General features: G+C 31.4%; 1 protein-coding gene and 2 long non-coding RNA genes across 3 annotated transcripts; 1 reads left to right on the top strand and 2 right to left on the bottom strand.

Annotated features, from left to right (window-relative positions):
• Positions 1-2,238: 2,238 nt before the first annotated feature.
• Positions 2,239-4,969, bottom strand: LOC136971363 (uncharacterized). Its single transcript, XR_010880155.1, has 2 exons — positions 4,936-4,969; positions 2,239-2,390 (listed from the first exon to the last, which is right to left on the bottom strand). It is a non-coding gene; the product is annotated as an uncharacterized lncRNA (long non-coding RNA).
• Positions 4,970-9,340: 4,371 nt separating this feature from the next.
• LOC136971356 (uncharacterized protein F54H12.2-like) lies at positions 9,341-10,642 on the bottom strand. Its single transcript, XM_067265801.1, has one exon. It carries the CDS (start codon positions 10,640-10,642, stop codon positions 9,341-9,343), a length of 1,302 nt encoding a protein of 433 aa, XP_067121902.1.
• A 4,879-nt stretch (positions 10,643-15,521) lies between these two features.
• LOC136971360 (uncharacterized) lies at positions 15,522-16,098 on the top strand. The gene is made up of 3 exons (XR_010880152.1): positions 15,522-15,541; positions 15,626-15,966; positions 16,046-16,098. It is a non-coding gene; the product is annotated as an uncharacterized lncRNA (long non-coding RNA).
• The last annotated feature ends 388 nt before the right edge of the window (positions 16,099-16,486 follow it).

The following is a 16,486-nucleotide window of genomic DNA, read 5'->3' as shown; positions in this document are numbered from 1 at the left end:
ATAGATTTTAACTTAGCCACATGAAAAAACATATACATTTCTTTTTCCGAGGAGCACTCATTTAAAATATTTAAATCGAAACTTTCTCTTAGGACTATTGCTTTTTCGCATCCACAGACCAGATGAAATTTAGAGAAGTTTTCTAAACTGCTTCTCAATTCCTACATTTGACATTTTTAATTTCCAAGTTCACACTATTTCCCGAGTTGGTAAAATTAGTGAACACTAATACTTAGTTTCGAGTTTGTATTCACAAAAATATATAATTATGACAATACCAGGCTACAATTTTTAATTATATTTGTAAATCATTTAATTTAAAACATATGCTTTCCACCTCAAATTAGTAGTGGCTTACCCCTGTACGTGATATTTTTTCTTTAACAATAGCGTCGTGTCGGTCATCAATCTAAAGCCTGGTACTCACATGCGGCAACGGATAACGGAAACCGTCGACAGAACGGCAAAAAAACGGCACTTTTGCCGTCGAAGCAATGGATACGATTAAAATTGACGCTGTTAGTACCCACAGGTACAGTACATATATTTGTAGTTAACAAAAGTAGGTTGATACAGGATACGTGTAGTATGTAATTTAAATACGATTTAATTTTAAACTATAAATAAATAATGAGAACTGCTGTTTACCAAAATTCTATTGTCTGAGTAATATATATGTTATGGTAACTAAGAATTACAATTTTAAAGATATATCATATCGATAAAGTAAATATTAATTGTTATGTTGTATGTACTGTACGTTGTTATAAATGTATATATTCTAATCTGATTCGATAGATAAACATTCGTTGTGCTTCATACATGAGGGGCAGTAAATAGTGTCTTACTGGTAGACACACCATGAAAATCTACCTCGTAATCGAATGTTAAAAACGTAAATAGCATTCGGCAAGCTAAACGTGGTTAGCCCGTTGGTCAGGCACTAACCCGCGACCATTATCCAACCGGCCATTACTGGGCTAAAAAGAAAAAAATGGTATTGTAAGTCAGAAAGGAAATGCAATCTAAATGCTTCTATTGCTTTTTTAGGCCAACATTTGCCTTAGCAGACATGTTAGGCGAAATCGCAGTTCATCCTTGTAAATGCATTTCGGTAAGCAAACGTAAGCGAAGAGTTTTGTTCGTTTATTCAGTATTCATTCAATTATTATTTATCGTCCATTTCTGTATTATAATTGATAATAACCTAACTCGACTCCCTAATTACAATGTAAATTTCTTTCGATGCGTTCTCAAAAACAGAATAGGTAAGAGTAACAATGCCCTCTTTGTTCAAATCATGCTTTTTATTTTTTCTTTTTGCGCAAATGTTGCGTATTTTGTACTCAAAACAAGAAAATTCCAAAAAATACCTATCAAAATATTAGATAAGGAAGAAAAAAAATTGCAAAAATTACAAAATTATATGCTTGCTTTCTCTGCTCTATACTTTCTGGTACTAATGGCCGTGTCTACAATGTTTTTATCAATTTTCGTTGCCAAAGGTATCGAAGCTGCTTCTACAACACTCAGGGGTATTGTATGCGCCGTAATTTTAAATATTAGCTTCATGTACGAGTTAGCTCTGTTGATGTCTGTATCAATGATGATATTTATCATGACTGTTTCTGCGAAGAATGTATTCGAAAATCTTTCCGAGCGATTATATTTAACAAATATTAATAGTAACGAATATCAGATCAATTACATCATGTCTGAACATGCTGAAATTTGTCGTTTTGTTGATGAAGTTAACGATACTTGGAAAGATATGTTTGCTCTCTGTTATGGTTTTTCTGGCCTCTTACTTGGATCCTTCGTTTATAACAACGTTTTTAAAACTCTGAATCTGAAAGCGCAATGGGTATTTGATGTAGGAACAATCAGCTTCATTCTCATCGCGCTCTATGGTATGTTTGTGATTTCAAAGGGTATTAGTTCCGTAAGTCATTTAATTTATTTACTTAATGAGATTGTCATTATTTTGAATCTAACATTACTTTAAATATTTCAGATTTTCGATAACTTTCAAGAAATCCGAAAATTGAATATGAACTCTTCACGGATAACGCATAAAATTAAGGTATGTTTGATGCTTCTTGTATTTTTTTTGTATGTTTATTTATAGCAGAATATTCAAAAAAATTTTTTCAATTTAGCTGATTTGTTTCATGAAATTCTTTCGTGAAAATGCCATCGGATTCAATTGCGGAGATATGTTAATTGTAACTAAAGATATTCCAATCAAGGTATTTTTTTATCTAATATATTTCTACATAATTAAGATCAAAAACCCCTCCATTGTTTTAAATACAGTACATTTTCGTTAACTCGAACTCAGAGTGACGGCTTTAAACATTTAATATGAAAACGAGTCCATTTCTGGAGTCCTACAGAACAACAATAATTAATTCGATTAAACGAAATGAGCCACAGTTTAGTTCAAATTAACAGAGTCTGCTTTATTAAGATATAAATTTTATTATATATATATATATTAATTACATACGGAGCGGCAGTGCTTTGTTGCTACTAGCGGTGTACTTGAAGCCTGATGTAACTTCACTGTAGAACAAACCGCCATATTGTGAGGAAAAGAGAGTGTGTTTTCTTTTGAACTCGAAGTTGGAAAAGACAAGTTAAAGATAAAGATAACTTGTCTTTTCCAAATACCAGTTGAAAAGAAAAACACATACTCTTCTCAAGTTAAAGATAAATAACACACAAATGATTAAAGAAACATTCGTTTAGAATGATTTATAATAGGCTGTAAAGCCGCATTTCTAGTGATGTGTAAAATCGTATATCTTCCTTCTGATTATCTCAGGGGTAATGATTAAGAATCGAAATTTAGCATGGTAGTAGTTTATACATAATAGAGATTGATTCTTTTTTCTATTTGCAGATGATCCGTGGTTTGTATAAGACATTTAACAGTTTAAAGGGAATTCACGATATCATGAATGGTACTAAAGTGGACTGCAACGAGATATTCGGAGTTAAGTTAGACGAGATTTAATCATGCATTCTTAAGAATTGTACGATTGATAGAATAAGACTAACATGGGCGATCTGCCAAAAAGATTTGTTAATCGAAAGAACTTTTTATGAGAAACTGGCATCTATTCAGGTGTTGGACACGTGAAGAAAATACAATACTTATATATTAATATAAGTGAAAAAAGTAGAAATTTACGTTTACCTGTTTAGAAAATAATTGATTTACACATAACTTAATGTTTTGTGATTATTTTGTCATAGAAATTGTATGTAATAAATATGCTGTTCTTTTTATGTTCAAGAACGTTTAGCTGAAGCACCTTATCAGAAGAGTAGAGAAGAGTTTCAAAAATGAAGAATCGTTAGATAAAGTAAGCAACTCATTGCATATAGAGTTTAGGATTTTAGGAATGTTGCCAGAAAATTAACATTTTTTGTCTTCAACCCTGAGGATTTAGCCATTAATTTTAGTGTGGGTCAACCACGTAGATGTCTTAATATAGATAAATGTATAATATAGGTAGATAGATGAATACTTAGATGTATAATAGATAAATTTGTTTACTGCGATTTTTCATAAACAAACCGATAGATTTCACAATGCAAAAGAAGCAGTGAACAAGTGTTCAATGCTTTCTTACTTCATATCCTATAATATAGTCTGGTGCATGAGTATCAAGCGCCTGTTTTTCTGTTTTCATACTCAATTCTTTGTGACATTGTTTACTTGGCATTAAATTCACTTTTAAACTCGAGTGAGCAGAGAAGATTGGCAATCTCTCTCACTTTCCCTTCTTCTTTACCTCAACTTCTTTCCAACTCTACCCCCACCCTTACCTTCCCCCTATCATCTATCTCCCTTTCCTTTTTACTTACAATTACCATCGAGTGCAGCCCATCTCTTACTTTAGTAGTAGTAGTGAGGGTTGGCAGAGGGTGACAGGCGGAAAAGCGTTAATAAGGAATGACTCTCAACTAGTTTCATACCTGCAGTAATTAAAATTATTGAGAAAGTTAAATTAAAGTATTAAATTATACACTTACGAAAAATGGATTGTAAATTTATTGCATAAATTCGTAATGTATGAATGTGTATTTAATAATTCATATAAACACAATATTCTCCAATATTATTTACATATTTGACTAAATTATATATGTATGTAAGATGTATTTATTTATGAAAATTTAATTCCTGTATACATATAAATATATTGAATATTATATAATTGACTTAGCTTTGTATTGTCAGTTGTATATGCATTGATTTAAAAATAATATTGAATTTATGGAAATTTGTATGTCTGAAGCCTGCAATTGTTTCTAATTGTAATCATTTAAAATTTTGTAAAATTTGTGTTAATTAAAACAAAATATATATGATATTTAGGCAGGTTGAGTCAAAAGGAATGGATAATCAGTTTGGGTACGATATTATGGGTCATTCAGAACAAAAACGTTGGGTATTATTATCTACTATTTTGCATTCGTGTCGTTTCTCTGGTTGTAGCTTACCATACTTTTGAGTATTTGATATTAACATATGTATTTTTCAGTATCATTGTACGTATATGAGTAACTTTCGGACGCTGTATTTCCTAAACCAAATAAGGATAATACTCATGTTCATATAAATTTTTGTTAATAATTACTAGTATTATCGTCTCCCAACTGATTTTCCTCTCACCCAGACTTACTAAGTATAAGAATTTGTAAAAAAAAAACTCGTGTATCATTGTAAATATTTCAATGATATCGGATTTTTTCTACCAATCACATCGCGGCCTGACTTTGGATATGCATAATCTTGTTGTATAACAAATATTCGCGTCCATGTAAGCATAAGAATTTTGTCGAGATGACGTGTTGCAAATAACACGTAATTCACCACTATTCTAGTTGTTAGTTTTTGTAACGAGTTAAAAAGTACATGACACTCTTGCTAAGTCGGTTCCTAATAACATGGTCTTTCTATTATTCGGTACACTTTAACGTAATTTCCTACACTCATCAGTTTCCATCAAAATATTAATTATATGACACATCTTGTTTGCTGTTTGTTTGTTTATCGTGTTTCAATTATATTCACAGCAATTTAGTCATCTCGCCTTCTTATCACCTCGCAGTTTCGAAAAATAATCCTAAGGACAGTTGTGTGGCTTCAGTTGTATAAAAAAAATCTGCAAAGAGATTTTTTTAAATGCATTTGAAAATCACATCAAGAAAAATGAAGTCTTGAATTACATTTTTACAAAATGTACATTGTATTTGTACATTGGTTACAGTCCTGTTTGCCAAACCGATGCAGATAATTAATAAATCGACAAAATTTATAGAATCGGTTTTCGTATGTTATATAAACAGTATATTAAACCAACTCCTTCCAAACTGCAAGCTACCAATGTGGCTGTTTCGGATTCACGATGATGTTAATGCCCAGTAGCATATAATAATTAAGAAGAGTAGTAGAATAAAGGATACGTGAAGTGCATAATTTGAAAACGATTTAATTCTAAACTATATAGAGAAATGGAATTATGCATGATTGATAATAACTTCTAATTGAATATACAGTCAAACCTGTTTTTATGCGGGGGATAGGGACCGCATAAAAGAAAATGCATAAAAAAAATCGCGCGAAACTTTACGAGTGGCTGTAAAAAATAGTTTTCGAAACACAATTAAAAAAATATTTTTTTATGCGGTGAATAGGGACCGCATAAAAAAGTCTCAGGTAGAAAATAACTCGCAACCGTACGAAATAACTAGGAATTGCTTTTTTAACTCCTTGGGCCTTTTTCTGCAATACCTAATGGGGAAAAATCCTCTAAGAATTTTAATTTTTATATTAATTAATTATTTTCATTTAAATACGAATCTAACATTAAAAAGTTAAAAATAATCGTTAAATAATGATTTTATTTGATAAATATAGCTGCAGGAAGTGTTATTTCATTTAACAAGGCGTGAAATTTCACACCCGCAGTCTAAAGCTGGAGGGGAGCTAACATATTGCATCTGTTCAAATATAACATAATATTTATGGTTTTTATGCTATTAAAATAAGATAAGACCGAAATAAACGTATGAGAAAAAAATTTTACTAAATAAAAAATGAAAAAACCTGCTGATGTCATAGAAAACGACCAATAGAGTTTTTAAAAATATCACAGGAGTCAATTATGTTCCAATTTGATTGAAATTTTTATATACCGCACAAAAAAAATCGCACATATAAAAATCGCACAGGAAAAGACCGCACAAAAACAGGTTTGACTGTATTTCTATTAATAGTAGTATTAGGGAGAGAGACTCTGAGATAATTTGTTAAACTTTTAAGATTTTATAACTTTTATTGTAGTATCGCTCAACCTCCGGAGGGAAAGACATCCACCAGGGGCTAAAAATGGCAAAAACCGTTGAATCGTTCGAGCGTTTCTACGATATTAGCATTCCAAAAGCTCTCGTAGACATTAAAACCACGCCCATTTTTGTTGCCCCTTCGGATATACTTCACCGCGAAATTTGAGCGAGCGTTTTTAGAATACGCCGAGTCTGAAACGATATTTTTATTAAGAGATTTTTTTTTACAATACGACGAGAGAAAAGATGTTTTCTCTCTTTACGATCTCTCTCTCTTAAGAGAATCAATATTTTTTTCTTTATTTAAGAAAATTAATATTATTATATATATAACTTTAATATATTTTTCTTTTCGTTAAGCCAATGCCGTCTGTTGGCAAAATATTAAATTGTTAAGTCTCGAAGGTGCCATCTGTTGGCAAAATATTAAACTTCATTTTCTTTTTAAATTATTTTTTTCTTTCGAAATTTCGAAACCGATTAAAAAAATAACAAACAGCGCGAACCGTCCGTCGCTAATCGGATCGCGCCGTTTGCTATTTGGTTTTTATCGATACTTTTACGATATATATATTTTTTTCCTCCTCTTTCTTTTATTTATTTTTATACTTTTATTTTTTTATTTTTATATATTTTTTTATTTTTTATATAAGAGAACTTTCTTTTATTTATTTTTATATTTTTATTTTTTTATTTTTTATATATTTTTTTATTTTTGTAAGTTTTTGTTTTGGTTGGGCGCCATCTGTCGACAAATATGTGTCGCGACGACGATTAAATAAACGACACAATTTTCTCTTTCTTGTTCTTTTTATTATAAATAAAACCAAAAAAGTTATAATAAAAAAAAGTTAAAATAAAAAAAATGATAATAATATACAAAAAAGTTTAAGCTATATTAAAAAAACAAAATATATACAAAAAAAAGTTACATAAAAAAAATTGTTGAGATCTCCGCCGAATGCGTCTAAAAAAAAACAATAAATATTATGTTGTATATTTATTTTTAAAAAAAATTTTATTATAAATAGTTTAAATTAAAAATTAAAAGTAGATTGTAAGGAAAATCTGCAAGAAAAAAAAAAGCAGAGGGCGTTAGTCGTTCTTCTTTTTCGAAACAAAGAAGATTGTCAAACAAAGAAAGATGTCTAGTCATTGTGTCTAAAATGCAACTGTTGCTTTTAGACTTACAATTGTTTTTTAAATATAAGAGACGATCGATAGGATTAACCGATGTATTGCCAACAACCGCGAAGGTAAGAAGTTTAAGATTGAAATTATAAAAAAAAGCGTATTAAAAAGTTATAAAAAAAGTTAGTCGTAGAAAGCTTAAATTTATTTCAAATATTAAAAAACTAAAAGAATTTAAATTGACCTAATGTCTAGACATTTATCTTTTGTTTGGCTCGAAAAAATCTTGCAGAATATTCTTACATCTATTATTTAAAATTTATATAAAGTTTTTTGAAAAAAAACTTACCTTTTATTCGTTGTCTTCAAATAAAATTATTTTTTGGCAGCCCATTTTTATTATTATTTTTTTATAGGATTCTTGGAAAATAACTACGTTTTTTTTAAAGGTTGTGTTTAAGTTGGTTATTTTTGAATATGTTTTTCCCTTATAATAAATAGTTTCTTTTTTATGCACGGTTATTATTATTTCTGATGAGATATTTAAGGGGATACTAATTATAGGTTTAACAAAATAAATATTATGGTCCAATATTGTTGTTTCTGAAAATTAGCAAAAATACTTTTTAAAAAAAATACAAGTAAAAAAAATTTTTACTAAAATATAAAAAAAGATAATTACCATTTCTGTCCAAAATTCTCCATGCTCCTTTGTTGAAGAAACATATTTGATTTTCTTCGTCGAAATTTTGTAATATTTGAACTGAATCCCATCTTTCATTTGCAATATGATTGCCAGTGTAAGTGCGCTCTTCAAAGTTTAGACTATATTTAGTAAAATATTTTGTTTCTAAAATCGTCGCATTCGGCAGAGATCTCATCTTGGAGAGGGTTAAAAAATCGGATAAAAGCGAAAGTATTTATACTCTAGGTTTATTAATATATGCGTTCACTTTCGCTAGTCCTCATCTTAGCCTACGGCATCAAAGTCGCGCCTTATCTGTCCCTCTCTATCTTTTTTACATTCTAGGTCAAAGATAGGCCTCCTAATTCAATGTCAAGAATTCGAAGAGGGTTAAAAAAAATCGGATAAAAAGCGAAAGTGTTTATACTCTAGGTTTATTAATATGCGCGTTCACTTTCGCTAGTCCCCCATCTTAGCCTACGGCATCAAAACTCGCGTCTTATCTGTCCCTCTCTATCTTTTTTACATTCTAGGTCAAAGATAGGCCTCCTAATTCAAAGTCAAGAATTCGAGGTGACCCGATTCCCACACAAAGCGACTAATGTTTTATAGTTTCAATTAAAAAACGCATTTTTTAAGTTTTAAAAAAAATTTTATTTGAGTAAACTAACGCTACATTGGTTACATTTAATGAATATATTTGGTGGTATTTTACCAAAACGAAAATTATTGCGTACAAAAGCGAATACATAGTTATCATTAAAATATTTAGTATTAGGCTGAAGAATTTTTAAGTCTTGGTTTCTCGATATTTTGTAGAGAAAAAATAAGCAAAAGTATCCGCACGTAGAGCTATACGGACCTTGGAGCGTTTTTCGATTCCAGCGCAACTCCTTGGAATTTTGTCTTATGAACTTTATAATGTTTGGGATTTTTGGCGGTAGTCCGTATGAGTCAAAATAATAACAAGTCGAATTTCGGAAAAAAAGAGCTATCCAGTGTCGTCCGGGATTTTTGCTGTTCTCCGTATTAACGATAAAGCTTCTCTTCTTTCCGATTGTTTGAGGTAATAAATCCGAGGGATAAACGCCGCCGAATGTCTTGCTAATTTCGGAATCACCTAACGCCAGTTTCCAGAGCATAATCGTATCCATTAGTTGTTTAGTAGTCGACGTAAATGTTTCGCGATCGATCGATTTCTATTGTATTACGATATTCTAAGAAGCATATGACGTTAACTGTTTCTGGCAAAGGTCTTTTGAACTTTAAATCGAAACTAACATTTCCATAGGTCAACACAGAGGTATGGTTTTCGGAGGCTGCGCGGTCGGGAGTTAGGTCGAATACGTGGAACATGTATCCTTGAGCGTAGTCGGAATACGATATATTAGCGAATTTTCCGTAGGGAATTCCCCCTATTTCTTCGAATAATGTTGCGTAACTTCGAGCGTAAGATTTTGCGTCAAAGTCTGGACAGAACGGGTTCGGTGGGATTAAAATCGAATCTTTTATAACAGAAATATAGTTTAAGTCGAAATTTTCAAAATTGAAAGGATTTAAATCGAACTGTCCATTAAAAGCGTTATTTCGCACCAATCCGATTATAATTCTTTTCGGGATTTGACCGATTATCGCATTCGATATATTTGAACTTAAAATCCCTTTACTTAATGTAAATACTTTAATATTAACTCGTCGATAAGGCATTTTAATTACAGAATTTTCTAATGTTTTTTCCATTCCAATTAAGATGCTAGGACTTACTTCTATTCTATTTACTTTTAACGTAATATTCTTTAATCGAATCTGATAATTATCGGCCGTCGCCATTAGAGCGAAAGCGTCTTTCGAACGTTCCAATTTTATTCGAACGTCTACGCCGTTTATCAATAATTTAGGTTGATTAATAAAATCGAAATGAAGTCGTCCGTATAAATCTAATACTTGGCTTCTGCTGCTTTTCTTAAACCTGGTGACTAATCCTTCATTCTTGGGGTCTTTAATCGGGTTGGTTTCGTTTAAAAATCCGGCGGTGTCTTTGTAGAAGAAAGAGCTGGTTAAATAGGTTTTTTGCGCTTCTTCGGAGGAAAATAATAGATTTTCTATTATCGCCCGGTATGGGTAATAGACGTGCGTAGATATAGTTTTATCGTTAAATATCGTAGTACATTGAGAGAACATCGAATGCAAAAAATTATTCACGGGTGTTACTAAATCGATATCGAGAGTAGAAGTTCCATTTTGTTTAGTAACAGTAACTTGCGCATTAATCGAAATACTGCTCAAATCTATTAAGTTTTCTCCGGAGCCGGGGATTAGAAATTCTATAGGAGATTTCTGATCGGTTATCGAAGCGATGGGATGTAGAATAGCCTCGGTAGTATTTAAAATCGCCAACTGGGTCGGAATAGTTTTAAAAAAATCTAGTTCCGATTTTAAACACGGGCAGGAGAAAGGATCCATTTTTTAGGAGAAAATATCTACTACTTTCCTCTTCTTAGTATTCTTTCGTTTTACGCTTTTTCTTAGACGTTTTCGTTTTTTACCCGACCCGCTTTGAATTTTTTTAATGACGTCATCTTTTATTTCTCGACCCGCCTGATTAATTCTCGATAGAGCCGAGTTTTTTAACGATTTTCCCGTGAGTATATCCGACCCGATATCTTTCGCTATATTTAACGCTTTTTTTCCAATATATCGACTTGCGTGTTTTAAAATTGGTATTGCTTCGCGAAAAATTGAACCGAAAAATCCATATCCTCGTTGAATCGGGCGACTTTTAAAATACGGTCCTCTTCCCCATTGAGGAGTAACATAAGGGGTGTGAGGAAATATAGAATCGGGATATCCTCCCGTCTGCGAACGATAATAACTAATACAGTCCTCCGGTTTAAGCTTCATTTTATCAAATAACCGATTCTTTAATGAATCCGGTTTTATATACTTTTTCGGCGAAAACATAATACCAAAAGCGTTTTTCCCGAAGTAAATATGACGTTTTCACCCGTTGATGTGCATATGTCTACGGTTATAGTCTCGATATAATTCGATCGAAGAGGGAAAAATAACGGAGTATTATAAATTTTAACGATTTGTTGATCTTTTACTCCCATAACTGGAATTACTCGGAATAGTGGAGCCGAAGTATCGCCTACGTGATGCGATTCTATTAAATTAGAATATACAAATATTTCTGTTATTCCGGCGTTTAATTCTAAGGGATAAGTTCCCGTAAATTCTCCTTCGGAATATTCTAATCGATCGAATCCTAATATATCTTTTAATTGACTATTAAATTTTACGGTAGTTTCTCGTGGAACTTTCAATAATAACTTTTTATCGGGAAGCGATTTAAAACTGATTGTCTGAAATGATTTAAGAAATTCTCTTTGTCCGTATAATCCAATCGGTATACGCATCGTATTTTCGACGTTTTCGATTTTTACTTTATCTATATATCTATTTTTTTCGATTAATGTAATAAATTCTTCTTTAAAATCGGTAAAAGATGAATTATATTGAATCTTTTCATCTTTTCCTCTTACAATATATTGTTTTAAATACTCTAGATTTAGAGCCGAAAGAAATGTAGGAGCATCTTGATTTATGCGTAATTCGCAATCTTGAGCGATCTGAATCGTCACAAAGCTGTCTTCTTTGTTATAAGAAAATTTAATAAGACCATCCTTTCCTAATTCTTTTAAATTATTCGTAATAGTCTCGAATATATTACTTGATTTGTTCTCTCCTATAGGATATAACGGAATTAGTGTAGTCAAATCATCAGTTTTTACTTTAATCAACTTCGTCTCTTTAGAAATTATGTTGTAAGTATTATTTTCGCTAGTTATATTAAACCACGAACGAGGTATTATTATCTGGGACAATGCCGCTTCCCACGACCCGCTTAAATTTATCGGTGGATTAATTTTCGATGTGAAGGACGATTGAGTATTTTTTGGAAAATAGTCCATACTCGCCGTACTGATAAGCGTAACATAAAACCTATCCATTTTTGACTTTCTGCAGTTCTTCGTTATAAAATCGACCCGTAATCGTCTGGTTGTTGTAATCTTTTAACACATAAGTGACCGGGGTCGTCGGAAATCGGTTTTTTATATAGAAAACCTCTTTACTCCATCCTGCCAAATATCCTCTAGAAAACGTTTTACGTTTCTTAGAAATTCTAACTTTATCATTAATTTTATATTTATATTTTATTTTCGTTTTCGTTTTACCGTAAAGTCGATTAAAAATTTGTAAATGGTGTTTAGGTTTCACCTCGGCCGGAGGCATTCCTATAGTTCGATGTTTACTATAATTATATGCCTTCACCAAATCGTTTAATTTATCGATATATTTATTAGAATTTCGATAGGTAATAAGACGATAAATTTTATTTTTTAAAGTTTTATTAAACCGTTCTACGACCGACGCTTTCGTTTCGGAATGAGTATAATAATGATTTATTTGATGTTTTTTAAATAAATCCTTAATTACAGAATTCATAAACTCTTTCCCTTTATCGGTATGTATCATCCTGGGTAATACTTTTCTAAATATTTTTTGAAATGCTTTTTTTATCGTTTCGGGTTTTTTGTCTTTTACCGGAATTACATACGCATATTTAGAAAACACGTCGATAGTTGCTAATAAATATTTTATTCCATTATTATCTTTCGAAAATTGTCGAACATCCATAAGATCCGACTGGAGTAGTTCTCCTTGATATAGCGCTTTAGTTTTACGGCGACTATAATTTTTTCGTACGGGTTTATGCAACGTATACGTATCTTGAGTCGATAGCCATTGTTCGACGGTTTTTCTAGGCAACTTTGTCGCTTTTATTAGTCTCGTTACGCCGCCAAACGATGCCGGATGAGATGGATTATAATAAATAGAGCTTAATAATCTTTCCATGAAATATGTTTTCTTTTAGACGAGCCAATCCGTTTAGGAATTTTCGTAGACGAAACTCTTTTTTTCCTTCCGCTAGTAATTGATCGTATTGGTGGCGGTGGAATCGAAGGCGTTCGAAAACGAAGTATGGGCGATTCTTCTATTCGTAATCGACTCGATAGCGCCTTATTTCCTATCCATTCTCTAGGAATATTAGATTTAATAATCGCTTGATAAAATTCGTTAAATCCAACGGGCACTATAGAAGATTTTCGATTGCGCATTAAATGCGACATCAGATCCGCGATATGGGAGTTAATTATCGGCTCATTATTTACCAGAAATTCTCCTTTTTCGTTCCAATCGTATTGATATTGCTTTAGTAATTGAATGATATGCGGAACATATTTTTGATATCCCAGCGGGACAGAAACTGATATCTGATCTTCGATAGTCGTCGGTTTTGTCGGTTCTAACGATGGTTGCGATTCTTCGATCGGTTCTGATACCATCGAGACTCGAATCGGTTCTTTCGGCGCGTGAATAGTTTGTTTAAATCTCGAAATTAGTTGACTTAATAATTTAACTTTCAAATCATCCGATAAAGTACTTTCTTCTAATAAATCTTGGATATTATCGTGCAATCGTATTTCCGGTTTTTGCAGTTGATATTTAGGTACTAATTCGGGAGGTACTAACGCCATTCGTTGAGCCATTTTTTTATAATCCAAAAATTCTTTTAGCTAATGATATTATTGGATCTAAAATCGCGCCTAAAAATCCTCCCGATTGATTTATCAAAATCTTCTTTTTTGCTTGGAGACCTATTTTTTTATTTGCGAGTTTTCGAATACATTTTTTATATTTTTTTAATTTATTAATGTTTACCGGTACTCGGCCTTGCAGCGTATTATCGCAAATTTCGCATATGACTTTTATCTGATCGGGCGATGCTTCTTTTAACAAAGCTTTTCTCTGAGCGGGTGTTGCCTTTGCCAGCACATTTAACAAATGATAATTTTTTCTGATATTCTTCATTTTTGTGGAATATAAACCCAATACACGCCTTGATTGTCGGGAAAACACGAATCTCGTAAACACAATTCTTTATCGGTCGATGGATGGAAATCGATAAACAAATAACCGTACGGTTTGGATGTCGCGCTTAAATATGCGTCTTTGAAGTAGGGCATTTTGCCTATAAACGCTTGACGAGCGAGACAGTTGATTTGGCTTTCATCTCTATTATTCTTAAATAAAATCAAATAATGAGTATTTAAACTAATATCTCTCATTACTTTATTACGAGGAAATAAATTCTGCATTATCAATATAACGCTTATATTTTTATGATGCGATTGAACGGTAAATAATTCCGCAATTTTTTCGGTTATAGAATGCATTAAATCGTCTATAATTATTAAATCTACATTTTCGTCGATACTTTCGGGAATACCGCATTTAAAATGAATATTTTTCTCTTCCACGAACCAAGGTTGATACATCGAGTAACACCATAAAATGCGATTTAATCGTTTTTCGTAGATATTTTCGTGTAGCATTTTCCGAACTAAAGACGTTTTTCCAGATTGAGACGGGCCCACGACGATACAACTGGACGGATGTTTTAAACGCATTTTCTGAATTTATTGAAGAATTCCAAGATAAATTAAACTGGAATAAAATATGGAAAAACAGACATTACTCTCCTATTTTTTTAAACAAGTATAATCATCGAATTAATTGGGATGATGTTTGTCGTTATCAGCAGTTAACAGAAACATTTTTGAGTGAATATTCTGATTATCTAAACTGGGATCTCGTATCTCAATATCAAAAATTGAGTCCACAATTCATTACAAGTTTTAAAGATTCACTCAATATGGCGCTTGTTTGTAAATATCAGCGATTGAGCGAAGAAACTATTAAAGAACTTGAAAACCATGTGGATTGGGAGATTATTTCAGAATATCAAGATTTATCCGAAAAATTTATGAAAGATTTTAAACATAAATTGGATTGGTGTAGTCTCATCAGTAATCAGAAACAATTATCGGCCAAATTTATAACTGATAATTATCAATTTGCTCTAATTCGTGTTTTGGCAAAAATATGTGAAAGACTTTAATTTTTTTAAATATAATTAATACATTTATACATGTATTTTGTATACTTACTTCTTAATTGATGTAAATGTTTTTTATTTCAATAAAAAAAATGAAATGAATTGAATATTTCTGTTGTATTTTTTTTACTTACTTAACACGAATCGGTTATAATGTATTCTCCTCTCTCGGTGTTGGCCTCACATCCGGTTCGTTCGCTCTTTTACAAAACGAGGTCAAATCAACTCCCCCCAACGATATAAAGACGGGAGGTTTACTTTCTTCGGTTAATTCGTTAGCGAGTTTTTCTCTAAACACATACGCTTTTAATCTCACAAGGAAAAGAAAAAAATGGAAGGTAATTATCTAGATTTTTTTGTTATTTTTAAAAAATAAGAAAATTAAATTATTAATAATTTTCATAGATAGACATTTTTTTTAGATTCTCAATCCTTATTTGTAATCGATCATCCTTTTACTTCTAAGAAGCGAAAAGCTACAAAAAATGATGATGCGCCAGCCGATAAAAAGAAAAAATACGATTTAATTATTTCAAAAGACGAAACAACTTATAAGTCGATTCCACCATATTCTGTATATATTTCTCATGGTTATAATTTAGAAATTAAGGAATTTCGCCAGCAATTTTACATCTGCTTAGCAAAATCAAACTCTAATGCAGAGATTCAAAACAGATTTAATATTCCTATCAAGGAATTCCCTTTTTTCCAAAAAGCTTTCGCAGCCGTAGAAAAATTTTTGGAGGAGTACATGTAAATAAAAGTAAGTAAAAAAATTTTTTCCAATTTTATAACGTTTTTTAAAAAAAATTATGTAAATTAATTGAATGTTTTTTTATCAGAAAAACAATTCTCTCCCTTCAAAGAATATTGTTCGAACAACGAGGGAAAAAAAGCTCGACCTAAATTACATCAGGTAAAGAAAAAATGTTTTTGCTAATAGAATCCGCTTTTCAAAATTTTTTACAATGTTATCGAAAATCTAATCTCGAGTATGTTGATCCGGTCATATTTTTTAGAGATATAAAATCCGAATTATTTAATGTAATTACGAATTTTGGAAACGACTATAGAATTCGATTTGTTATTAGTCTTAAAGTAATAATGTATAAATGCGTAGAAACAGGACATCGATATGATTTTAAAGATTTTTTTTTACAAGCTATGCTGAACGAGTTTTATCCCCGTTTTTGGCTTGGAAAAATATCGATAACGCGATAGAAAAAATTCTAAGCGATATATCAATCGCCGTTACGTTAGGTAGTGGATGGATAATTTATAAA

This window comes from Centruroides vittatus, unplaced genomic scaffold (genome assembly GCF_030686945.1).
Source record: "Centruroides vittatus isolate TY-2023 unplaced genomic scaffold, ASM3068694v2 contig_248, whole genome shotgun sequence".
NCBI classification, from domain to species: domain Eukaryota; kingdom Metazoa; phylum Arthropoda; class Arachnida; order Scorpiones; family Buthidae; genus Centruroides; species Centruroides vittatus.
This window is presented reverse-complemented; position numbering and strand designations above follow the sequence as displayed.

Excerpts from the sequence above, each read along its gene's own strand:
- LOC136971356 (XM_067265801.1), bottom strand. The coding sequence starts at position 10,642 with ATGGATCCTTTCTCCTGCCCGTGTTTAAAATCGGAACTAGATTTTTTT.